Source organism: Euprymna scolopes, chromosome 43 (genome assembly GCF_053919585.1).
Source record: "Euprymna scolopes isolate OS-2025 chromosome 43, ASM5391958v1, whole genome shotgun sequence".
NCBI classification, from domain to species: Eukaryota; Metazoa; Mollusca; class Cephalopoda; order Sepiida; family Sepiolidae; genus Euprymna; species Euprymna scolopes.
Genome location: NC_136524.1, coordinates 28,150,160 through 28,177,704, shown reverse-complemented (window position 1 = coordinate 28,177,704; position 27,545 = coordinate 28,150,160). Strand labels below are relative to the sequence as shown.

The window sequence follows — 27,545 nt, the reverse complement described above, 5'->3', positions numbered from 1 at the left end:
TTGAACACAACCATATTGTAGTCAGCCGGAAAGCAGGAAAACGGAAGACAATTCCACAGGCGTGCAGTTCTAAGAAAGAAGCTTTGTTCATGGAATCTACGTTTAGGTTTAGGCACAGATAAAGAGTGGGGGAAATTATTGATAGTGTTCACAGCTAGACGAGTGTTTCTTGTGAAAGTTTGGCGAGGGGGGACCATAGATTGAAGCTCAGTTGAACACTTTCCATGAAAATAACGATACATCAGAGACAAACTCGCAACATCTCTTCTGTGAGATAGAGGTTGCAAGGAGGAGAAAAGGTGTTTGAACAATGGTGTATCGTTGCAATTTCTATATACCTATCTTAGCAGCAGCAAAATTGCGTACCGGTTGAAAGTGCCGACTGTCGCCTAGACGGTCGAGTTTCAATCCTAACTAGAGATAGTTGTTAGTTTTGCTGCATTGAAGAGGCTATTCAACGCTGCTAAACGAAGAATTAAACGGGAGCGTTCGTTATTTTCTAGTTTTAGGTCAACGTAATTAATATGTATGAAATTAATGCATGTAAAAATGGAAATGATTTCTTGGTGGCATGTGGCTAAGTATGGCTTTGTACAAAAGACCCGGTGATTAAGGGTTTTTAATTTAAAGAGGGGAAAACAAATTTAATACTACCTATGTGAGTCAAGAAGGGCACCTTAGTATATTATTAAAAGTGTGAAAGCACTTTTTGATCGATTTGCTAAGCCTGTACCTATCAATAAATTGCGATTGGAATGAGGAGAATACTAGAACTTATAGACCGTCAAAAAACTGGCGGAAGTTATAACTTGCTGACTTAGAACGAGTGCCTTATGCCAAATTGATGGTTAAATATGGTTAAATTTGCGCTCACTTTTGCATTAAATACTAATCCTAATAATTCTCTAATAACCTCTAATTGTGCATATATCGAATACCAGAATACTTAGTCAACTGCACCTTATTATAACAAAGGTCCATACAAAATTCAAGCCAAATCGGCTAAGTAATATCTAAGAAAAACTACTAGAGTAAATATGGTATTGTGATGAATAATCCGTATTAATTCGAAACTACGCATCGAACGGATTATGCTTATTTCACTAGACATTATCATAACAGATTTGCTTACAAAAGTACAGACAGATGAACCAAGTAGTTCGCAAGAAAAAGTGGAGCGGACGGACAGACAAGCAAGAGAAATATACTGTAGATATTATCAAATAAAAATGTTTAATACATGAATACATATTAGAAGGAGTATAAAAAACTAGGTTAATCGTTTACTTGGGTAAAAAAATTTTCTAATAAAGAAATTTTTTTTTATAATGAAAATGATCTTTTATTTGTTATACAAATTTTATAAAATCAGACAAAACATCCAATCCCAATTAATTCCTTTTTATTGGGTTCCAGAGTATATATATAGTGTAATATAATAAGTCTCCAAGTCCAAAACGTCAAGTTTTCTCAGTTGGTAATTTATTACTTTTCAGAAGGTGACAATTACAATATTGTTGCAATATGAAACAATATATATACATATATATATATATATATATATATATATATATATATATATATATATATATATTAGTCCTCGCGCGCAAGAGCAGGACACAAAATGTTTTAAATAATAATAATAATAATAATAATAATAATAATAATAATAATAATAATAATAATAGAATAACAATAACAAAGACTTTCGCTGGCGAGGACTACTATTGACCGTAACCAGTTATACAGTCTTTTTGAAATTTTCATCTCTATTTTTCTCATTATGTACTGGATATTTATTAATGAAACCCATATGAAATATTTTCCTTATTAAATTGTAAAGATTTTCTATTTCGAAAGAAGTTTAAAAAAATTAATCTAAAAAAGTTATTTTATAGTTTTTGTTTTAAAAAAATCAGATTTTTTCATTATTCAGACCTGTATTACAAAGAGGGAGTTGCAAAAAATGAGTTGTGGTGTGAGGAGAAATACAAACTGAAACAGAGAGAATATTCAGACCTGTAATAATACAAAGAGGGGTTCCAAAGATGAGTTGTGGCATGAGGAGAAATACAAACTGAAATAGAAAGAAGGAGAGTTTTAAAATATAATCTTACAAAGATAAGATACAAGTTAAAAAAGCATTTCATCCAAGGCATGAAAATTGTTAAACAAAATGTTTTTACTATAGGCTTTAAAAACAAATGTACAAGATTCAATTTAAAATTTATTTATCTTCAAAGTGCACTTTTATAAATTTTACAAAGTAAGGTATAAAAATTTAATTTAAATTGAATCAAAAAATTACCTTGAATTTATTTTATGTAATGTACATTCTGTTGCACTTTTAAAAAAAATCATTGAAAATTTTATATCTATATCATTAATTGCTAGATGAAAGATAATGTTTTTAAATTGTAACAAAATCTGAAATTAATGAGGTACAGCGAGTATATATATATATATATATATATATATATATATATATATATATATATATATATATATATATATATATAATGCAAATGAAAATATTTAAACGCCGGGGAAAATGAAAAAATGTAAAAACAAAATTATTTCTATATTCATCAACGTTTTGTTTTTATTTTAAGATTTTTCCAGGATGATTAATTTGATAAAAAATAAGAAGCGAGTACAATATTTGAATTTGTGTAATATCTTTATGACGTGGAAATATTTGTTAGTATTAATGTTGAGTGCTGATTCAAGCAGTTTTCGCCGAGATTGATTACATATAGATTATATACTCTGACACAATTAAACAGCGCAACGGCTTCTTCAATTCATTCCGTTTAATCAGCAAATAAATACTAATCGAACAGAATTTGATTCATATCCGGGTTGACTATTTTACACCATATTTCTAACGTAACTTTGCACATAAATGAAACAAAAAAAAATATTCGAGATAAAGAACAACACCATCCTTTTAACGTCATACAATTTTTGAATTTTACGAACATCCATATAAAAATAAAAATTTCACAGACAACGATAAAAAATAAAAAATATAAAAAAAGAAGAAATTTAAAAAAAAAAACATTTTTTTTCACGTCATAACCGCACCAGGATTTTGGAACTTTAACGACTGATTCCTTTGAACTTATTTTCCACGTTACAAACGCACTATTTATTTTCAAATACTGTCTTTGCTTGTTATATAATTATCCGGTTGTAACACACCATATATGTTTATCTTTCAGCCATGGAACACGCTGTGCTGGAGAAGTGGCCGCTAAGAGGGACAATGCGAAATGCGGTGTGGGTGTGGCCTATGGCTCGAAAGTGGCAGGTAAGATGATACTAGTTTGCCAAAATGAAAAACCATAAATCTCATAATGGCGGCGGAACTGAAACCTTACGCTGACGATGCGCACCTACAATTCACGGTGACACGTAACATGTGATCACTGGATTTATTTCTTCTGTCACCAGCACGAATTAATGACACGTGAGATGTGGTGGCTATGCTATACATTGGCATACTATGGTATCTCAGTTGTATGACGCGCAGTAAACTGTCCCATTGATTGCAAAACACACACACTCTCTTTCTCTTTCTTTCTCTCTTCTCCCCCCTCTCTCTGTTTTGATCACTTTGTGTCATATTCATTTGTGGCATTAATCCCCTAGCAAATTTATCCAGTCTTACAACTGTCTTTATCTGTTGGAAAACATTGGACACCCACTGTGAGGGTGGCTGCGCATGTAATTGTGGAGCGAAGGCTGTGCAACCACTAACCACACTTTTCCTAAATCGACACTCTTTGATTCCAGTGACAAAGAAAAAACCCTGGACGACTGAAAACAATGCCGAGATAAGCAGAGAGTACACACAGCAACTGGTATTTCCAAATATCACTCGTTTTAGTACTAACTCGGCTCAACGTTGCTTAATTTCGATGATCCAACGATTTCCGGTGTTTCAGACGCGATTACACTTCCGTTTATATAAATTTATATTATGTTTGTTTTTAACTCTTTTTTGAAAATGGTCCGATGTTTTCAAAGTTTTCCAGTCTAATTGTAAATAAACGTTGTTTGGAAACAGATGTACCAATCCTATTACCTTGTACTAAACTGTCTTTAGAGCAAATAATTGCAATAGTAACGTGCACACCCCCAAATCCTCATTCATATATATATATATATATATATATATATATATATATATATATATATATATATATATATATATATATATATATATATGTATACATATACTCCTATAAATTTGGGGTTTTATGTATTGACATTCACATTAAAAACGTTTTTTTTTTCCTATTTATTTTAAAAGAAAATACAACTTTCTTATTTATAGGTCTTGGAATTGCATTCACTAGCAAAAGATCTAATTTGCATATTATTTTAAAACATTCATTTTAATTAATTCCCTATTAGTTGCTTCGTTTTTCTTACAGAATTATCATCTTTAGTTAAAGATCAACCGACTTATTATTTAAAAAGAAAATACAACTTTGTTATATATGGATCGTGGAATTACATTCATCTGGTTAATTTGCATATTCTTTTAAACATTCGTTTTAATTAATTTTCTATTTGTTTTTGTTTTTTTCGGTTTTCTTATGGGATGATCATATTTAGTTAACTATTACGTGTAATTATATTCATGCAGATATTCTACATGATTTATACTTACGTAATATTTGCGTAAAAAACTTATAGTAAACACAAAACTCTTTCTATATATATTTATGTATGCGTATATATATATATATATATATATATATATATATATATATATATATATATATATATATATATATATATATTTGTTAAAACAAATTGCCTACCAAACCCCTCTGTCAGTTTTTGGTTTACAGACATAAAACTTATCATATAGGGTATTCAAACCCATGCAAGACTTTATATTTAGGTTTTAACCGAGGAAAATCGGTGCAAAAGTGTGAAAATTAAAAAAAAAAAATGGAATTTACCAGGTGAAGGTTGAACGACGGCATTACGAATATACATGCGTAACATAATAGCTGTTACTTCATGTTTTAATTTTTAGCCTTGCCTCAAACATGTTTTTATAGCTCAGACATTAAAATCAAAGGAAAAAATAAATTGTAAGATAAACGTTTTCGTTTCTATTCTCAGTGGTGGTGCACTAGTCATCGTTTGAAAAACTTTTTAAATCATTACTATATATTAGGTCCAATATAATATTATAATAAATACAAAATCTGCATTAATCCAAATATTATATTTAAGCGTATTTTACGACCGGGCAATGCCAGGCGGCATACAATCATATATATATATATATATATATATATATATATATATATATATATATATATATATATAGAGAGAGAGAGAGAGAGAGAGAGAGAGAGAGAGAGATAGAGAGAAATAAAAAGGAACAAACCGTATTATGTATTCATCAACGTTTCGTCTTTATTTCGAGACTTCCTCTGGATGAATGAGATTAAGAAACGAAAAATACCAGTACAAAATATTTGAAAATGTTTCACGTGCACAGTGTGATGCAGTTCTATTTCAGATAAACGGAAAAAGACGTTGGAAATTCAAAAAGGATGGGGGGGGGGAGGGCTAGCACTGTTAAAGAGAGGGAAATTTTAGTGACGTCATATAGTCGTTAATGCAATTTTAAAAATATGAACGCAGTTAATATTCTTACTGGAAAAAAGATATATCTGTTGAAATTCAAATATAAGTTTGTAACAGAAATGAAATGAGTGTTTTTTATGTAATTTATTGATTGAGATTATGTGTTAATTATTACAGGGGGTGTTTGAATGGTGTGAGAAGGTTAACCTGTGTCTACAATTAAATAATGTTCTTTTAATAAAAGTTTACTTATTAATGGCGCTATGTTATAGAAACCTGCACGTTGTTTAATTGTGCTTGACATTGCGATAAGCGTAGATTCAAGAAGTCTCCGGCGCGGTTTATTTGAAATAAATTTAACTACTCTTGCTTGTTTAAAGTCAAAAGGTGTGGTTATGCTGCAATGAATGAGAGAATAATGCACTTAGAGAATTGCTATTTTTTATATCTGCTTTATGTTCACTGAGTCTTTTTTCCAATTTACGCTGAGTTTCACCAACGTATTTATGATGGCAATTATGGCAAGGAATAGTGTATATACCTCCATTGGAAACTATATATATATATATTATATAAAAAATGCGAGCATGAAAAGTACTATGATTAAGCTTAAACATGGGAAAGTAAAGGACAAGCTATTCTAGTTAAAAATATAATAAATTTATAACTTAAAATATTACAGCATTAAGAATTGATTATATAATGTTATAAATTGAATTAAAAAAAATCTTAATGCTGCAATAACATTCAATGAAAAAATGATCATTTGACCCCAGACAATGAATCTATTTTTTTCTAATTTCTAAATGTTAGATATTATTTGTTCTGGGTCACGCTGATAAGTAAACCAACTTTGTAGTGGTTTCGTGTGTATTTTTTAAGTTTTAGCTCGGCATACAAACACGCAGACAATTGTTCTTTATATAGAAAGATTAGTGCAAAAACTAGCGGATCATACTTTTTTTTATTATTGCCAGTTTTGACTTCGGGTGTACTCTAGTCTGTATAATAAACTATGAGTATCGACATTTATACACGAATCTACTCAACACGAAATTCTGTCGTTACACAATTTTCCAACCTCTTTTATTTTTTCTTTAATGCTAATTCTATGACAAGCAATTATTGAAAATGTGAGAACATCATCCTTTGCAGGGGTGTGTCCTCTTCAGTAAACTGTAATTTGTTCCAAGCACTCAAAGACGGTTATTATCTGGAGATTACGCTCAAATAACTGCAATGCAATCCTCACGAGCGGACACATATGACCTTCATAGATGTGCGCCCGTGAAGATTTAAATGATCTTCGCGAGGAATTAAGCGTGGCGAATGGTTAATATAAAGACGATGCCATTAAAGGTGTGACATTTCCGAACATTGCTAAAGGCAAACTGTTGAAGATGTCTCTCCTAAACACAGGCAGACGAAAATTAAACGTTTGAGAAAGAATCAGCAAGAACAAAAACAAGAACAACAAGAACAAGAACAAGAAGAAGAAGAAGAAGAAGAACAACAACAACAATAATAATAATAATAATAATAATAATAATAATAATAATAATAATAATAATAATAATAATAATAATAATAATAATGACAATAATACTAACGACAATAACAAAATGATAACAACAATAATAATAACAGCAGGATTAATATCAATAACTAGTATCCCCGTGTCCTGGCGTTGCCCGAGAATTCATAGTAAGTGACTAAATTTCAATGCCCAAGCTAGAATTATTAGAATTGAATAATATTGCATAATAGTGATGTTAGCAATATAAATACGAATATCAATAACAACAAATTTATAACATTACCACAACTTAAAGTAATTACATTTTTGATAATAGTAAGAAAGAAAAGATTAATAATGATGCTAATATATATGTGTGTATATATATATATATATATATATATATATATATATATATATATATATATATATATATATATATATATATATATATTTATATTGAGGCAGCACTTTTTCTCTCTGGCTTATTCATTAAATAGAATAGACGTTTTTTGTCTATTAATTAAGTCTATTTCCAGCTTCTGAATAACAGTCTTCACTTCTGGCGGGAACTGGCTGATGTAATCATAAGTCCGAGTACTTTCCAGTCCTTCAAGATTCATCGTCAGGGATAAATTAATCTAACTGGTTTTGAACAATTTTTAAAGTTTTCTTTTTCTTTTTTTTTGTCTTCATTGGTTCTGTATTTTATTCCTATTCCTGCATTATCACTTGAAGAGGTTTCTAGTTATTTGTAAGTAGCTGGCCTAAACGTGCTCATGTAGGACAAGAAAAACGGATATATATATATGTATATATATATATATATATATATATATATATATATATATATATATATATATTTATATATATATTTTGGAAATTGTTTTTGCGGGTAGTGCAGTAGTCCAAGAGATAGATTGATCCCCAGTTGAGTGGATTCGAGAAATTAGATGGGCAGGAAAACAAATATGTCACCTCCTCTCGTTGGCTTAAGTAGAAAAGAAGATTTAAGATTTTTTTTCAGCATATCAGTACGTTAATGTTACTATCACTGCAACAGGAAATTGTCTAGACTGACCGAAACAATTCTAACCCTACCCCTAACCTGACCGAAACAATTCTTTGTTCAAAGTGCTATGAGTTCAATGTCAACATTAAAAGGGTGAGGGTAAAGATTAGGGTATATTAAGCAAAATCTTAGCTTATTGGTACTTATGAGTAGTAATGATGATGATGACGACAATGATAATAATAATAATAATAATAATAATAATAAAAATAATAATAATAATAATAATAATAATAATAATAATAAAAATAATAATAATAATAATAATAATATTAATAATAATAATAATATTAATAATGATAATAATAATGATAATAATAATACTAATAACAACAACAATAATAATAAAATGATAATAATGAAAATAAAAATGAGAATAATAATAAATAGTAATAATAATAATAGTAATAAAAGTAATTTAATGCGAATAGTAATAATAAGGATAATGATAATAATAATGTTATTACTAATAATAACGATGATAATAATAATCTGTAATAATAATAGTAATTATAAATACAGAAAACAATAATAATCATAGCAATAATAGTAATGAAACTAACAAATTTAGTAATAATATTATTAATAATAATAATAAATAACAATAATAAATAACAATAATAAAAATAGTGATGATGAAAATAATAGTTATAAAATACTACTACTACTACTACTACTACTACTAATAATAATAATAATATAATAGTAATAGAAGTAATAATGATAGTATCAATAATAATGATAGTAAGAAAGACAATTTTAATAAGATGAATAAATAAATACATATATATAAATAAATATATATATGTATATGTGTGTGTATGTATAGTGACAATAGATGATGATGATGATGATGATGATAATAATGATAATAATAATAATAATAATAATAATAATTACAATAATAATAAAAATAGCAATAATAAAACAACAACAATAATAACAGAAACAACAATAACAATGATAACAACAACAACAATAACAGTAATAATAATAATAATAATAATAATAATAATAATAATAATAATAATAATAAAAATAATAATGATAATAAAGAATACCAAGTTAAAGATTTAGTACACCTGTAAGTAAAGTGCTTTATGAAAATAATTTCTATTATGCTCTTCTACGTATGTATTTGTTATAGATTGCTATTCTTCGGAAAAATACTTTTCTTTCCAATGCTATCAGTTTTGGGTCTAAACATTTGAAATTTATACATAAGGTGGCAAACATTTTAATCAGCTTTTGAGCGAAAAGAGTTGAAAGAATTGACCTCCGACAACTTAAAAGACTTGAAATTTTAGATGTAGATAACTTGAACATGGGCAAAGCTTTGCATTTTGATTTGAGACCCAAATAAGGGGTCAAAATTGAGGTCAAAGTTAAAAAAAAAAAATTGACCTCTGCGGTCTCTACGAAATTACTCAGCCAAATTTTGGTCTAAACATAAAGTGTATTCACACGTAGGGCAAGTTATGAACATTGAATAGGGCCCGTGCAAAGCCGGGCTGAACTGCTAGTATATATATATATATATATATATATATATATATATATATATATGTGTGTGTGTGTATACATATGTATATATATATACATATGTATGTATATATATTAAAAAATATATATATATATACAATTTTTTTCTTCATTATAAATGTCATTTACTGTAGTCTTGTACATTAGCTAATAAGCATTATAAACTAATCAGATCTACTCGTCAGCTGGTTTATACACACATGTATATATATATATATATATATATATATATATATATATATGCACAACTTCATGATTCTAAAATAAAGCAAACAACTATGCTAATTTGAAATAAAATTTGGATCACTTATTGCGGAGATTGAATGCGCTTATCTTAAGGCTATCCTTTCTTAATTTTAAATTAACGAACGCGACGCAAGAAATGAAGGAATTAAGAATATAGGGCATATAACTAAAGTCCTGTTGAGAAAGAGAATATCGGAGAGCTGTAATAAAAACAAGATGGCGGACACGAGCTAACATTTTGCTCAAGATGATTTCACGAGTACGTTCCTGTTCAGTCGTACATCTCAATTTATTGTCGTATAACCAGTGTTGCAATCTCTTCCACGCGTATACGCGAGCGCATTTGCATGCGAATCTCCTCATTTGTTTGCTCGTTTTATGGAAATCACGCTATAACACTTGCTAGTGGGTCATAAAAATTCTGAACTGGCTATATTATTTGAGGAATAAAATCCCCTGGCGAGATATTTCTACATGATACAAAAAAAAAAAAAAAAAAAAAAAAACGAAACACAATTCTGGAATAATTTTTTTTTTTTAACCGTAGAGTAATTTAATTTATTCTTAATTTTTTTTTGTGTGTGTGTTTTTTTTTGGTAGAAACATTTTCTCCTCTTTTTGTTATATTTTCGCTGAGATTTATAACGTTCTGTTTTATTTTGCGTCATTTGGATCCGTGCTTTTTTGTTTGTTTTACAGCTAGACTGCGTACTTTCTTACATCTGGCACAGCCTGTGTAGGCTATATTCACATCAGTCGCTGATACGTCATCAGCAATCTGTCATTTTTTAGTAGGATATTACAGCATTTGTCGGGTTCAGGTATAGCTCTGGGTAGTCCTTCTCAGATCGTGGACTTCCGTGTTTTGGATGGAGTAAGTTAATTGCTTACTGTCTGAGACTCCCTTACCAAGGAAAGGGGCTGCCCAGGTAAATTTTACAAGACTAGATTGCTCCTATTTTAGGGGCGCTGGCGTGGCTCTCCCCACCTTCCAATTTTGTTTCACATCTGCCTACCATGTAAATGAATAAATACTCACGTAGATTATGTTATTTCTTGTCTTTCTTTAAAATCTCGGATTCATTTCACCAATTTGTAAATTTTATCTCTTCTTTTCTACGTTTAGTTTCGTACTTTTTATTCTTCATATTCGTTAATATTGTGTAGGTTTTGTTTATTCAGGTTTCCATTTTTGCGTGTACTTTCTGTCTTCCTAATTTTGTTGAAATTTTAGCTTTCTTGCTTCTATCTTTCTTGTAGAACATTTTTTTTTAAATATGTATTTTCGTTTGCGTAAACATTGCTCCAGATAAATTCGTTTACAGCTAACAATATGTAAAACCATAACAAAAACAGTTCGTTGCGCAGCAACAGTTTTTATCAAACCTACGCCAGACTTTAGTATCTATATCTTGTATCTTTTTGAACGATCAATTCAAATCATATTATCGCCTCAACTGTCTATCATTTACCTCTCGTTAGGTCATCTATATGATCTGAATTTAAATAACCATCCTTAAGATCACATTTCCCCACGAAACTTTCAGTGGATGTTGTGCTTTCTTCATCAATATTTCTATTCTACTTGACCATTCCTGACCATTTTCTGATCATATTAGAGTGCGTGCGTCTCTCTCTCTCTCTCTCTCTCTCTCCCTCTCTCTCTCTCTCACACATATATATATATATATATATATATATATATATATATATATATATATATATATATATATATATATATATATATATATATATAATACAGGCTAATATTTACCTGCGGTGAAGCAACGGGGTTACTACAAGAGTGCTCAATACCGAAATAGGGCAAGATATACTTTTTATTTATTTTTCATAAGGATTTATATGTCGCAACACAGTCATGAGCATGTTTCGGTTAGACAGTTGCAAGTAACTAGAGACCTCTTCGGGCGATATTGCTTATATAAAAAGTGAAGTCGGTAATGAAAGCTTCACAGAAATTTCTAGCACAAAATTAACCACGAGGTCGCGCCACGAAAAAAAAAAAAGAGCCGAAAATAAAATGAATACTAGCTGTACCCGGCCACGCGTTGCTGTGGCTCAGTTTGTTAAAATGGAACACATGTGAAAGTAGAGAAAAGTGTGATTCTTTTTTTCAAGAGAATGTACAAATTATTTTTTTTTTAACAGATGTTAAGAAAATAAACAGAAAAATACTTCCATCATTAATTATGCAAAAAAATAAATAAAATGTTGATTTAGTGTTTCAATATGCTTATAAATTACGATAAAACTTGCTGAGCATGCACTGTTTTACGGTTGTTGTAAAAATGGAATGGAAACTTAAATTTCGCTTCATTTTAATCTTTCTTAATTTTTTAATTGTGCCCTCCCAAACGAATATAATCAAAACAGTAACATTCAACAATTGTACTTTATGTATATAAAACACAAAATATTTATTAAAAAAAAAAAAAAATTAAAAAAAAAAAGTTAATAACGAAAGGGAAATAATTCCATTTTTTAAACGAAAAAGTCAGTTTACCTAACTTACTGTATTAATGCTATTTTTTTTTAAGCAAGAAAAAAAGGTAAATATTATAAAAGGTAATATAAATAGATACGCTACTACAGAACACCGACCACTCTAATTTGTTTTTGTATAGGTAATTGAGGTCGCTGACAACGAATCTGATAGTCAAACTTGGGGCAAATTTACCGTTTGCATGGTATTTACCCCTGAACCCACGAACTTCTTTCCACCATTTTGCAGCTTCCGTTTATGCTACGCGCATGCACGCTGTAGCATAAACGACGGCTTCACCAAGCAAACTACGTTGGGGGAGGGGATTTTTTTTTCCAGGACATAGAATTTTCTAATTTTCAAAAATACATTATAGCGCTTTTTGGAAAATTTAAAATTAGCAGAAAAAGAAATAAAATAAGAAAAGGAAAGCACACCAAGTTGGAGTAGGGGGGGTTAATTTATCTGGGTTTTTTTTAACCTTGAACATCGAATTTTCAAATTTTCCGTAAGTAACGCGCCGACATTTACCAATTAGAACACCATTTAACATTTTCCGAAGATTTTACTTTGTACATGAGGGGGGGGGCGGATGTGATGTTGGGGCGCGCGCGCCCCAACATCACATTCCCCCCCAAACAAATTAGAGTGGTCGGTGGGGTTTGTATTACTGTACACATAGATTCAAAGAAGTTGTCAAAAAACAAATATATAACAAATAAATGTTATCAAAGGCAAGATAAGTTACTTTTCTACCTAACTGGATATATTTTTCGTGTTTTTATTCAATCTAACATGTTTATTCAGCTCGAAAACCATACGGTGTTTACCGATGTATTGGAACATTCAAGATGGAGTCTGATTCTCTCTTTAACACGGTAAGTTTGGGAAAAGGTGTTATAAATAAAAAACCGGATAAAATACTGTTAAAAACTCGCTCACTACATGTTACTGTGACATAGGTTGACATATATTCGGCGGGCTTTTAATAGTATTTTGTATGGTTTTTTATTTATAACACCTTTTTCCAAACTTACGGTGTTAAAAAGGGTATGAGACGCCATCCTGAATTTTCGAATACATCGGTAAACACTGTATGTTTTTCGAGCTGAATAAATATGTTACATTGAATAAAAACACGAAAAATATATCCAGTTTGGCAGAAAAGTCACTTATCTTGCCTTTGATAACATTTATTTGTTATATATTTGTTCCCCCCCCCAAACAAATTAGAGTGGTCAGTGTTCTGTAGTAGCGTATCTGGATATTTACCAAAAAAAGATATTTAGGTTTGGCTATAAATTCCTAAACTCATTTCACCCTAAATAATTTAGGTGACTAAAATAGGAATCTAATTGAATCTTTAATTTCCTGAATAGTATCCGATAATTCATTTTTCTTCGAGTTATATCGAATACATTAATACGGACTTTATGGGGCTTTTTTCGTAATGTTACTGTAAAAATTATTTTTTATTGTTACAAATTACGATGCTTTAAAAAAAGCAAAAATAAATTCTTGCGTTTTTTATTTACTACTGAAAACCATAACTTTAGTAAAGGTATTTTTTGTTTAAACAAAATAAAACATTTTCACTAAGAGTTAAGTAAAAATAATTTGTTCATTATATTCTGCGATCATTATTTGAAAAATACTGCAATTTTCATTAAAATTCGTTAATTTCCTGATTTTTGGTGAATTTTTAAGTAAAGGGAGGAGTCAAAATGTGTATACACTTTGAGCGTCGTCATTCATTTTGAGACCACGTGTGGTTAATTCAAATATCCAGTTTGGCAGAAAAGTAACTTATCTTGCCTTTGATAACATTTATTTGTTATATATTTGTTTTTTGACAACTTTTTCGAATCTATGTGTACAGTAATACAAACCCAAACTTCGGAGGTTGGAATCCCCCCCCCCACCTAAAATGTACTTGGAAAAATCGATTTTATAGTGAGATTTAAGAATGGTTAGTCGAAAAAAAAGGTGAAAAACAAAACAAATAATCAATAAATAATTGTTACCAAAGGCAATAAATGCTACTTTTTTTTACTTACATTGAATATTTCAAGCGCTTTTCTTTATTTTTTAATAATCTAATGCGGGTGTGTGGGTGCCAAATACCTCCAGATTTTCTAGAATTTCCCGTTAGATTGTAACCGAAATCTCCAGATATAGCAGGAAAACCGCTAAATTGTAACACTGGTCACGTGACAGGAAGCGGTAATAAATAATTGTCCCTAAATAAAAAAAAATCGCTTCTCGGTAAAAAGAAATCCACCTATTTATCATAGAAAAATTAAGTATAATGTTATAATTAAAAAGAAATATATAAAAACACACATGGATATAGTAAACATATTATACCAAAACGTGGAAGCCATCCGTCCAGTGTTTTTTAGACAATTAATTCCGAACGAACCAACATTTACATTTTTATATATATAGATAACAGAAATGAAGAAGAAAAAGAAGAAAGAAGAAATAATACAAATAATAATAATATTATTAGTAACAATAAAAGTAAAATAAAAACTATAATAGTCGTAATAATAAAATTATAATAATAAAACCACAAACCAATAAAATCTTAAAATATACATCGATAAAAAAAAATTAAGGCAAAAGAAAAACCCAAATATATGTAAATATTCCGGTGGATGGTAGCAAACACGGTCAATGCCGAACAGACAGGAAATGTATTAGGACAGTCTCTGCACTAATTGCCTCGGTAAAAACTATAAGTCAGTAACAAAATCAACTCTCATGTACATTATGATCAATTAAATGGTTTCACCAGCTAAAGTGATTTGTGGTTGAAATTGAAATTTTATAGCGGGCTTAGTTAATGGAATTTCTAGCAGTTGTTTGTATATTAAAATAATGATTTTTATCTGACCAAAGTAGTTTGATGATTTATCTAACCAAAGTAGATTGATTCCAATCTATAATGTCTTTTTTCTTATTACCAGGTCTACGCATGCTCGACCAACCCTATATGACAGACATGATAGAAGCTAATGCCATGGGATACAAACCAAATGATATTGACATCTACAGTGCCAGTTGGGGGCCAACAGATGATGGAATGACCGTTGACGGGCCACGAAACTTAACCATGAGAGCTATTGTTGAAGGAGTTAACAAGGTAAGAATATATTATGTAATCAGACAACGAAAGCATTCTTTTAAAAGTGTACATACAAGGTACTTTAAACAAGTTTCCAGACTTTTTTGTTTGGGCACTTTTATTGATAGTACACATATGAAACTCTAGTGCCCTTCGAAGTAATCTCCTCTGGCTGCAATGCATTTGTTGTACGGTTCCAGCAACTTCTGGGAGGCTCTATGGAAGTCCTCTTGCGTGAGCGTGGCAGTGACCCTCCTCACAGCCTCTTTCGTCACAACTGTTTCATAACGACAGCCTCTAAGGTTTTTCTTGAGCTTACGGAATAACCAAAAGTCACAGGGAACAAGGTCTGGACTATAGGGAGAGTGGGGAACTGTTTTGATGCCCATCTTGGTTAGATAGTCTGTGACAAGGATGGAGTTGTAGATTGGTGCATTCGTGCAAATTTACCACATCTTCAGTTCCTCGCAAATTACTGTGTGTACAGGTCCCACACTGACATCAAAATGTGCACGTATTGTTCCTATAGACACATGACGGTCCTTATAGGGAGGGCGAGGAACTGTCTTAATGCCCATCTTGGCTAGATAGTCTGTGACAAGGATGATGTTGTGGACTGATGCATTGCTCTGGTGATAATGCCACTGACCGGTTTGAAAGATGTTGGGTTTCTTCCGACGAATTCTCTTCCTGAACTCCCTTAAAACCTCAACATAGTATTCCTTGTTGACTGTGTCCAGTGAGAACCCAGATCATGCTTCTGCTGTCAAAAAAAAAAAAAAAAAAAAAAAAAAAAAAAAGAAAAAAGAAAAGGGAATCATCATAGGTTTCTGGGTGGATTTGCTCTGTCTGACCTTGGGTCTGGGAGAGCTAGCATGCTTCCACTAGTAACTCTGTCTCTTAGTCACTGGGCCATGGCAGTAGATCCAGCTTTAATCGCAGGCCGCTAGAGCGTCAAGAACTTCAGGATCTGAATTGATCAGCTCGACCATCTCCCTGCTGCAAGGATAACGTCTTTTTATGATCTTCTCTGAGCACCCTGGAGGTAAACTTAGCATAAATCTTCCGTATCTTCAATTCCTCGCGAATAATTGTATGAATAGTTCCCACACTGACATCAAACTGTGCACTCATTGTCTCTATAGACCAACGACGATCCTTATCCATGAATTCTTTATTTGACCAATCGACTCTGGTGTTCTGACTTCCTTACTCATCTCACACCTCTCATCATCTCTTACAGACTCCCTGCCTTCCTTGAATCTCTTATGTCACGCAAACACTGATGCTCGATTCATGCAAGATAGTCCAAAAGCAATCTGAAGGATTCTATACGTTTCCGTGGCATTTTCCCAAGTTTAAACTGGAATTGTATTGCATATCATTCTTCTAAAGTGTCCTCACGTCCTGATTGCATTTTGTAACTTCATCAGCTGTGAAAATCAGGCTTTAATAGGGCGTATTCTAATTCATGCTGTAGCTATTCATTTGAACCTGAAATCATAAACATTGGTAAGTCACCTCATAAGATGTATCGAAATAACATACTGATTTTTCGAGAGTGTACAACAATTTTCAATGCCTATACATAAAAAAATCTCAAACTTATTTAAGGCACCTCTTTTTTTATATATATAACATATAGTAGAAATGGTAATTAATAAAAACTGAAGAAAGTGCTCAATACTGTTGTAGAGCAAATATGCGTTTTATTTTTTATTACCGTATCTTTCTGTTAAGTTACATTATTGTTTCAGCTACCCGGCTGTTTTTTTGGGACCGTCTGTAGCTTCCTCAGACTTTTTCAGAAATGTTCGTTATGATGGGATGGAAGAGTGAATGATGTCAGGGGAGGGGCGCGAGAAGAGCGGAAACAAGAGGAAGGGAACAAGGGGAAAAGTTGGGAGGGGGTGCTTGGTATGTCGGTAATGTTTTAGTTTTGGAGTTTAAGGACCTTGTGGGGGAGGGTCTGGGAAGTATATATATATATATATATATATATATATATATATATATATATATATATTGCAATTACGCATGTGGTGTCACAGATCTTGGGAGCTGCTGAAGATTGCATACTGAACCCTCATTCATCGTCTTCGATGAGAGAATCCACCATATATATATATATATATATATATATATATATATATATATATATATATATATATATATATAGTGTGGGTGGAAAAATAAAAAGGAACTACCAAAATGATTTTATGAATGTTAAACATCGTTTCGTCTTTATTTCAAGACTTCTTATGGATTTAAAGAAATAAAATACAAGTACCATATTTGAAAATTGAATTTTAACTGCTGTGTAAAGCAGATATGCTGGATCTAAACTCAAGTTAATTTGATCAGTTTAAGTTTGCTGATTAAACGTTGTTTAATGTAGTTAGAATGTATGATTGCTGATTCAAGGAGTCGTTGCCGAGATGTATCAAAAATGAATTTAATGAAACCAGATTATTTAAAGTTAAAATAATGATTATGTTGGAATGCGCAAGAGAATAGTGCATTTAAAAGAAAATTGTTACTTTTCATAGCTTTTTTTTATGTTCACCAAGTATTTTTATTAGTTCACATCGAGTTCACTAATGTATATCTGAGACAATTACTGCAAATAATAGTGCATACACCTGCATTTAATATATTTTTTGGAAATGCTTTCTAGTTTTTAATGTTTGTTTTTTAGTTTGTGATATGGTTTAAGTAGTTAGAATTCCTGCTTTATTTAGAGTGTTGTAAATTATTGTATTATTGGCATGGGTAGGTAAAAGATCTATATTTGTATTTTGATCTTTAAAATCAGTCTTCTTCAAAGTTCTTGAAATAAATTTATAAATATATTAACAATTTTTCCGTTTTCTTTTAATTATTCCATTACGTAGTAATATTATTTGCATAAGTGTCATCATATATATATATATATATATATATATATATATATATATATATATATATATATATATATGTATATATATATGTATATATATATATATATATATTAGTGATGGGACTATTCCAATATATTTTACCGATTCCGATACAATTACCGATTCTGCACTAAATTCCTGATTCCGTACTAAATTTCAGATTCTGAAACAATTATCGATTCTGATTCCAATTCTGCATAAATCTCTAAATATTTAACTATATACTAGTAATTTTCCCCGATTACCGTAAAAATACACGGTAAATGTTCAGCTATTTTCTCAAACGTAAAATGAAAACAGTTATGGGGATGATCTATAGAGTTTACTATTGTTGGTAGTTTTATAATCATTAAATATTTAATGAAATAAATACGTATTAGATACTTTTGAAGCCAAAACAACGCATTATTACAAAATAGACATATATTTATTTTGTTTGAAATTTATATTTCAGACAAATATCTGTTTATTTTGTAATAATGCGTTGTTTTGTGCTTCAAGCGTATCTAATACGTATTTATTTTATCCTAACTCTACCAGCCCCTCTATCAAGGAACACAAACACTAAATTAAATATATATTTTTATTATTATTATTACAGGCAGAGGAAGGTATTACTTTCAACAAAATTCAATTTAAAAAAATGATGATTAAAAGAACCGAGCTTAACATCGGAAAATCGGTAATTATTTTTACGATTACGATGCCGATTCCGATACCCTCACAAGTTCCGATTTTTCTGATTCCGATTAATCGTCCCAACACTAATATATATATTTAGTATAAAGATTAACAATTGTAAATTATGAGTCAGTTTCAAAAGGATAAACAAACAAAAACAAACAAAATTTTGATTTTGTTTGTTCATCCTTTTGAAACGTATTGATAATTTACAATTGTTAATCTCTATACTCAGTATTAATATATCTATTGAGATTATTATATATATGCAGTATAATAAGCAATGTTCTTTTAAAGAATTAATACATTAAAATAAAGTTAGCTCTTTTAGACTCCAAGTTTAATTCACTCTATAATATATATATATTTTTTTGAGGTTGCTATTTTTCAAAGGTAAGTGAAATATAAAGAGATTAATACAAGTGTGCTCAATACGGAAGTAGAGCAAGTTACATTTTCAATTTGTCTTTACATAAGCAGTAATGTGTTGCTTATGTAAAGACAAATTGAAAATGTATATATATATATATATATATATATATATATATATCCACCCCCATATATATATGTGTGTGTGTGTATATATGCATGTATATATATGTATATATATACATATATATATATATATACACATACATATATATATACACACACACACACACACACACATATATATATATATATATATATATATATATATAGAGAGAGAGAGAGATAGAGAATATAGAGAAATAAAATACAATATAAAAAAAAATATATATGTATATATATTTATTTGATTAGTCAATAAGGTGAGGATAAGTAAATTCTTTATACCAATGCATTTCGAAGCTTAATGCTTCTCATCAGAAGAGGGAAGAAGATACTAGGTAACATAATAAAGATGCGACAGCTCGCGATAGCAACATTAGGAGGGAATAATTGAGAGAAAGAAAATTTAAGTATGGAAGACCTCAAAACTCTACGGATAAATCTCCTCAAAATAGGGATTAATATCTGTGGCGTATTATATCAACCGTCTTACATAAACCTCACCTGCCTTCCTTATTACAATTCTTGTCTGTTGCTATAAATTGTTGACCCACTCTTCTTACATACGTAGGCTAGCAGCCGCTATTTTGCACTGTATATACCACCTTTTATAAGAATCCAACCCGTTAAGCCCTTTCCGACAGTTCAGCCTTTGTTTTACATATTACTTCACAAGACTGCAGCCTGGAAACGTTCTTGTCATACGTGGCAATCCAGAAATGCATTTTGAGGGTGCTGGAAATGGTCCTGTTGTCGTAACCTTGATCTATAAAAACATCGCCTGACCACTCAGACCATCCCTATATGCATGTCACCTCCCCTAACATTTGCATCTAACTTGCAACCCTCCTGTGAACACCAATACTACAGTAGGAAACTATCCACGTACATCCTCTTCATATGTTCATTATCACTTATCTAGTTTCCCCAACACGCCTCCTAGATATATTTTTAATCCTTACCCCTTTATTTCTTTGCCTAAGTTAAAAAGTTATTTATAACCGCCCCTCCCACAATTCATTCTTATATCTGGAAATAACTTTTTAATCTCCTTTTCTCGAATATAGCATCTCCCAATAAGAAGGTCCTTCACAGATTCAACAATAAATTAAAAAAAATTACTCATTCTAACTTTTTATTAAATTGTTAGGTGAAAGCACAGACCGGCGCTACGCCAAGAATGGCTCTCCAAACAATGCCACTATCTCAGCACGGCCTAATAAGTGCATAAGTACCCTTTATTTTCTTGAATAAAATAAAAACCACTCGACGAGAACACTACTGTCTCTGCCCCAACAAGGAATAGAAAAACAGACCTTGTGGGAAGACAATAAACATTGACTATGTGATCTCCGTATATGAAAAGCAAAGGACTTTTAATCATTAATATGTTTCTTTTTTAACGAAAACGAAACCAAAGTCGGTCATTTGGCAAATCTTAGTGTTGCTTATGCGGTTAATGTTTAGGTAGGCTGTTATAAGTAATTAATATACTTATAGGAAAAAGTATCTTATTTATTATATTTATACTTATCTTTTATTTATAAAACTCAAAGTATGTTAAATATCACTACAGAGCATATACAAATAAATGACAGAAAGTTTATATTCCGAATTCCAAGATGCTGTTCGTCTTATCGTTTATTTCTTTCAGCATGTTAAACAGTTCAATTCTTAACAACACCTGTTTCGTAGCACAGCAACAATCATATAATTATTATGTCATTTTAAAAATATTTTCCGCCCCAGCTCATCAGAAGAATAACAACTCATTAACTTTAAAATTAAAAAGAAAAAAAAAAGAATTTGGGTATGATTACATAAATCCGAAAAAAAAACCCCAAAGAGTAGTTGCATTATGTTTTATCATATTTACGCCATTATATAATTGTTCCTGGATATGACCTTAAACTATATCCAGTGGTGAGGCCCCAGCTTGCAGGCTTTGGGGAGTGTAGAGCCACCCTTTAATTACCATTGCTCCCAGGTCCACTCTGACCCGGAGTGGTAGTACCTGTTAGGGTTCCAACTATGGGTTAAATAGTAACCGACTTGAAAACAACAAATATATTCTATTAAAAATTTTTCTTCCGAATCTTTGGATTCGGCATTAAATAACCCGAAAAGGGTTGATATGCCGTAAAACAAAAACAACCAACCAACCAACAACCATTATATAATTAATTAATAAATATATAATGATAATAAAAATTTATTAATAAATTAATAAATATAAAAAACAATTAACTATTATAAATTATAATTAATATTTGTTGTGCCGTGTTAATTTCGTATCAAGTCTCGCGATTACAGCGACACATTAATGGCGTTGCATGATTAATTCATCTCTCTGGCTCATTTCACCGACGCTATTTTTTTATTTTTGAATTTCGTAATATCTTGCTGTGTCTTTCAATCGGTGCACGAATTTTATAATAAACTCATCTGGTGCTGTTTTTTTTCCAGTAGCTTTGTTCTTTCAGCAATGACTAACCTTTTCTTTGGCCTGGTATTCCTTTTTGCTATCTCGCCAATATCTTTTAAGGTCAGCTCTTCTAAATTTCTTGGACATGTCATCGCTGTAAACTTTCTTGATTGGTTCACACCCAGCTGCTGTGAGGAATATGTCAGTTATTTAATTTTGCTCCTCTTTCAATTCGTTTTTCTTTTAGTTTCTTTACCCTGACAAGCACCTCAAAGCATCTCATCCATATTTCTACATAGTCTGGATCGTCTATTCATGTATTCTATCGGCGACACCATTGTTGTATCACTATAATTATGAGACTTGATACGAGAATTAACACGCACAGCGATACAATATTCTTGATATTATTTGGATTCTTCAGACTACTGTTCTCATCTTAAGTGCTACTTTCACAACGTCGATGTAAGCTCTGACATTCTTCAGGTGTGTATTGCCGAACTCGGAATCTTTTTGCTGAACTCGCTAATCTTTCTGTCGAACTCGGGAATCTTTTTGTTGAACTCGGGAATCATTCTATCGAAAACTGGATTTCGAATGGAACTCTTTATTTAATCCGCGGGGATAGTATGATCTCGTTTCATCACTCATGACCGGGTAGTAGCCATAAGTAATTCTCAGTTGTGTTTTAAGTGTCGAACCTTCAACCTCTAGAAGAGTGTAATTTATAACTGAACTTTTACCAAGTACTGACGGCAACTACAATGAATAGATATCAGCTCTACTACATAATCAAGTTACCTTAATTGATTTTTTTCAACAAAAAGTTTTAAAGTAAAGCTGCAATGTTTTTTTTCTTTAGGGTGACAAAGTTGTCATTCCACTCTATTATTATTATTATTATTATTATTATTATTATTATTATTATTATTACGAGGATTGGAGCAATTATGCTCCATTGACCTTGGAGATAAGGCGTATACACGAGGTTAAAACACAAATAATCCCCGTTGTAGTTGGTACGCTAGGAGTAGTATCAAGTCGTCTGAAAGGACAATTGAAGACCTACAAATCCCCGATGTTTTAGGCGGCCTTCAGACTTCTGCTATTGTAGGTACCACTAACATCCTTAGGAAAACCCTTTATCTTTGAAGCTCCTGAGCCGGAATTGAAGGAAATCATCTGGAAATGAATCCCATCCGTTTCCAGGGAGACGTTGATAAACTAAATCAGAATTATTATTATTTACTGACTATGGGTAGTCACACAGGCCATCATCCAAGATTCCTCTTTGAGAACAACTCGTGGTTTTCTCTGGAGTCTGAGTGATAACAAATCTCAGATTTCCAGTACTCTCCACTTTTTTCGATAACCTTGGAAAAAGAATTTGCTCATCATTGATTTCTCGTTGGCGGCGACCATTGCCCTTCACTAGAATTTTGGTTTGCACTCATACAGCCGAGGTCTGGCTAGTGCTTTCTATCCTCGGTCTTTCCATCCTCCTTCACTCTCCTCACTTATTTGGTGTGGTGGTTGTTTATGGTGACATAAACACACAAAAAAATGGGTGGTTGGAACGTAGGGGCGCGTGAGGGTACCTTAAAATTATGCCGTTTAAGTTTTCATGATTCCATTTTTCATGTTTCCAGTTTGTGTCTGTAGTCCATATGTGGTGGTAGTCTTCACATTCAATAGTTTTCCTTAATATTTCTGCATTTTTCATTATTGTTCTCCGTTGTATCTTATCAGCCATCTCTCTGATTCCACTCTCTCTCGTTCTCTTTTCAAAGTATTTCGGCATTGTTCTTAGTGCTCCTACTATTAGTGGTGTTATCTTGACGTTCTTCATTTTCCAGATCCTATTAAGCTCTCTGGCCAGTTCAGTGTATTTGCTCCACTTCTTTGTCTCCTTTATCTTCACTTTGTCGTCTGCTGAACGGCAAAATCTACAATCTCGCAGGACTTTTTCTTCTTGTTAACTATTATGACATCCGGTTATCTTGCTTGGCTGGGTTTACCTGTTTATATATCTATGTCCCATAGGATCTTGTGACTTTCATTTTCCATTGCTGCTGCTGATTTGTACTTATACCATACATATGTGTGCTCAAAATGCAATTGTTTGCACAGTTGCCAATGTATTGCCTTCCCCACTTCATCGTATCTATTTTTATATTCTTTTTGGGCTAGTTTGCTGCATTCAATTATTATGTGGTTTATTGTTTCGTTTCTTTATCCACAGAGTTTGCATTTACTGTTTTTGTCTGCCTTGTCGATTGTTGCTTTAATGTGGTTGGTCCTAATCGCGTTATCTTATGCAGCTTATTAGTGATTCAGTTTCCCTGTTGAGGTTGCCTTTTTGTAGCCATTTCCAAGTGTTATTGCTAGTCTCATCATTTGTCATGCTTATGAATCATCCATGTAGCTATTTATGTTTTCATTTTTCTTTCCTCGTCTCTTTTTCTCTATTGTTTGCTTCTTCAGTGTCTCTTGCTGCAGTAATTATTCTTTCGGTTTTCTGCATTATATATTTTTCTAGTTCTTTTTTTTGTGTGTGTTATTTACGCAGTAATCTATTCAAACCAGCCTTCTTCCTCCATCTTTACTTTCCACATAAAGTCGATCAGTATCATCCTTTGGATGTAGTGCATTGTGCATAGTCATGAGTTTCCTGGTTTTCTGGTCGAGGTTCCTCAGTTCTTATTTGATCCAACTTGTAAACGGTCCAGAGTATCTTACTAGTGACACTGTCCATGTGTTTATTCTTTTAATTGGTTTTGAAAAGTGTTCTTGTTCTTCTGAGGCATTCCTTTCGAATTTTCTTTTTCATTTCTGTTGCTTTGATTGTGTCTGCTTCCAAAACTCCCAAGTATTTGTAGCTATCATGTCTACCAAGTGTCTTCATCTCTGTTTGATTGAGCAGTACCATACCCTCGGTTGCTTCTAGTTTTCCCTTCTCATGATAAGCAGTGCACACTTTTTCATACAGAATTCCATTTGTATATCCTGGCTAAAGATTCTTGTTGTGTTTCTTAGTGTCTCTAGTTCTGTTTTTGTTTTTTTGCAAACAGTCTTAGGTCATCCATATACATTAGGTGGTTCATTCTTTCATCTTGTACTCGGCTTGGCATTTTCTTAGTATATTGTTCAAGGGCATCATAGCTATGATGAACAATATTGGTGATGGGGAATACCATTGGAAGATCCCTCTTTGTATTTTAATCTCAGTTATGCGTTGTCCATCAGCTGTCAGTTCAAGTTTTCATGTTCTCTTGGCATTTTCTATCACATTGATTATCTTGCCTGGTATTTTGTACATTTTCAAGCATTCTATCCATGCTTGCAGGATGCTGTCATAAGATGTCTTCTTCTCCTTCTTCTTCTTCTTCTTCTTCTTCTTCTTCTTCTTCTTCTTCTTCTTTTTCTTCTTCTTCTTTGTGTGTGTGTATGTGTGTGTGTGTGTGTGTGTGTGTGTGCGTATCTCTGTATGTGTGTGAGTTCGTTCCCTATAGACTCCACAACGGCTGAGCTGATTTTTATGGGATTTTACACAAATATACTTTATGCATCTGGCAGTGTTCTCAGATAGGTTTTGTATCAGAATGTCTTCAATCAGTATCGATAATCGACAATCGAAAGATTCCGATGAATGGAGGAGCAGGCGATTTTGACCAAAGTTAACACTTTCCACAGTCTAACATCCCCAGTGCATTTGAGAAGTTTTATTTACACACAAGCAGAAAAAGCCCATCATATGAAATCAACAGTAAGTTATTCAATATAATAGAGATACGTTCGAAATTAATGTTTCTGTTTGATAACAATTGAACCATAGTACTTTATTTTTTTCATTTTAAACTTACATTCAAGCCATTGTTACCGCACAAGCAGAAAGGCGAGCATATAAAATCAACAGTAGGTTCTTTGTTATAACAGGGGTATATTCGAAATGAATGTTCCTGTTTAAAGAGAAATTGAACCATGATACTTGACTTTTGCATTTTAAACTTTTTTAATTTAAGACTTTATATATAAAAAGGTGCAACTAGAGCAGGCAATCAATCGATTTGATTGAAGAATGGTCGATTTCACCGATTTCAGTGACAATGAAAATATAGGAGTGTGAAACATTCGTTGATCATCATTCAATCCCGGGCAACGTCGGGTCTCTCTGCTAGTTTCATCTAAAACTGATTTTACGGCCATCTGAATGTTGCGACCTTAAGAAAATACAGAAAATCGGCCAATTTTCTGTGGAAGGTTATTTTATGTAGAAATTACAATGAATATCTTAATTGTATACAATATTACTGATATACACGTTTTATGTCATATGGACGATAAAATGATGAAAGTAGTCGATTGGTGCTCCTTTTGTCAAATAGTGTATCATTATTACCCTTTTACAGACCACTTATGATATTCTGAAATGTCATACAATTCTTACCAATATTTCTGATACATGACGGCTGTTGGCAAATAAGCGTAGGAGCAAAGCTAGTACTCTATCATAATTTAATATATGAAGAACAAAAGCCGGTATGTTGAAACGCAACTTCATTCCTTCTCTTTGTTTTATACGTTCCTGGGCGACGTCGGGTAGTCCTACTAATATATCATAAATTATGTTTATGTTATCTTATTTTATTCTCCACTTCGTATTCGTGTTCAGTTCTCTGCTTTTTTAAAATTGGTTTATTTTCTTTCCAGGGTCGGTATGGCAAAGGAAGCATCTACGTGTGGGCTTCCGGTGATGGCGGTCCTAATGACGACTGCAATTGTGACGGATATGCTGCAAGCATGTGGACCATCTCGATCAATTCGGCCACTAATGACGGACAGACTGCGGCATACGACGAATCCTGCTCCTCTACCTTGGCTTCGACATTCAGCAACGGCAAGGGGATGACCCTTGATGCTGGAGTGGTGAGTTTCAAAATGAGCCAAAGTTTTTTTTTTTTTTTTTTTTTTTTTTTTACCAGTGTCTGAAGAACATTATAATCATTCTTAATGAGAATAGTACTAGGGACCCACACTTCAATATTTTATATTCGATTCAGGAAAAAGGATCAATTACAAGAGGCGGCCATACCAGAGAATAATAAATGGACTGTAAAGCAGTTTTTGTAAACAAAATTAGGTCCACATCTTTTTGTGAGCTAGCTTTCAACTCCTCATCTTCAATGGATGTGAGAAAATGTTTGTGTAAGAGAGAGAGAGAGAGAGAGAGAGAGAGAGAGAGAGAGAGAGAGAGAGAGAGAGAAAAGACAATTCTCAACCTATATACTCAACGAATTTTTGATTTACAGACAGGAACTTTGGTATATAGTGTATTCAGATA

General features: G+C 31.8%; 1 protein-coding gene across 1 annotated transcript in view; it reads left to right on the top strand.

Annotated features, from left to right (window-relative positions):
- The window catches only part of LOC145268257 (neuroendocrine convertase 2-like), a 328,833-nt gene that overhangs the window by 218,242 nt on the left and 83,046 nt on the right, over window positions 1-27,545 (top strand). The window contains exons 7-9 of the mRNA XM_080123602.1: window positions 3,225-3,313; window positions 15,471-15,646; window positions 26,915-27,130. Coding sequence (XP_079979728.1) covers window positions 3,225-3,313; window positions 15,471-15,646; window positions 26,915-27,130 — 481 coding nt within the window. The remainder of the gene's footprint in view (window positions 1-3,224; window positions 3,314-15,470; window positions 15,647-26,914; window positions 27,131-27,545) is intronic.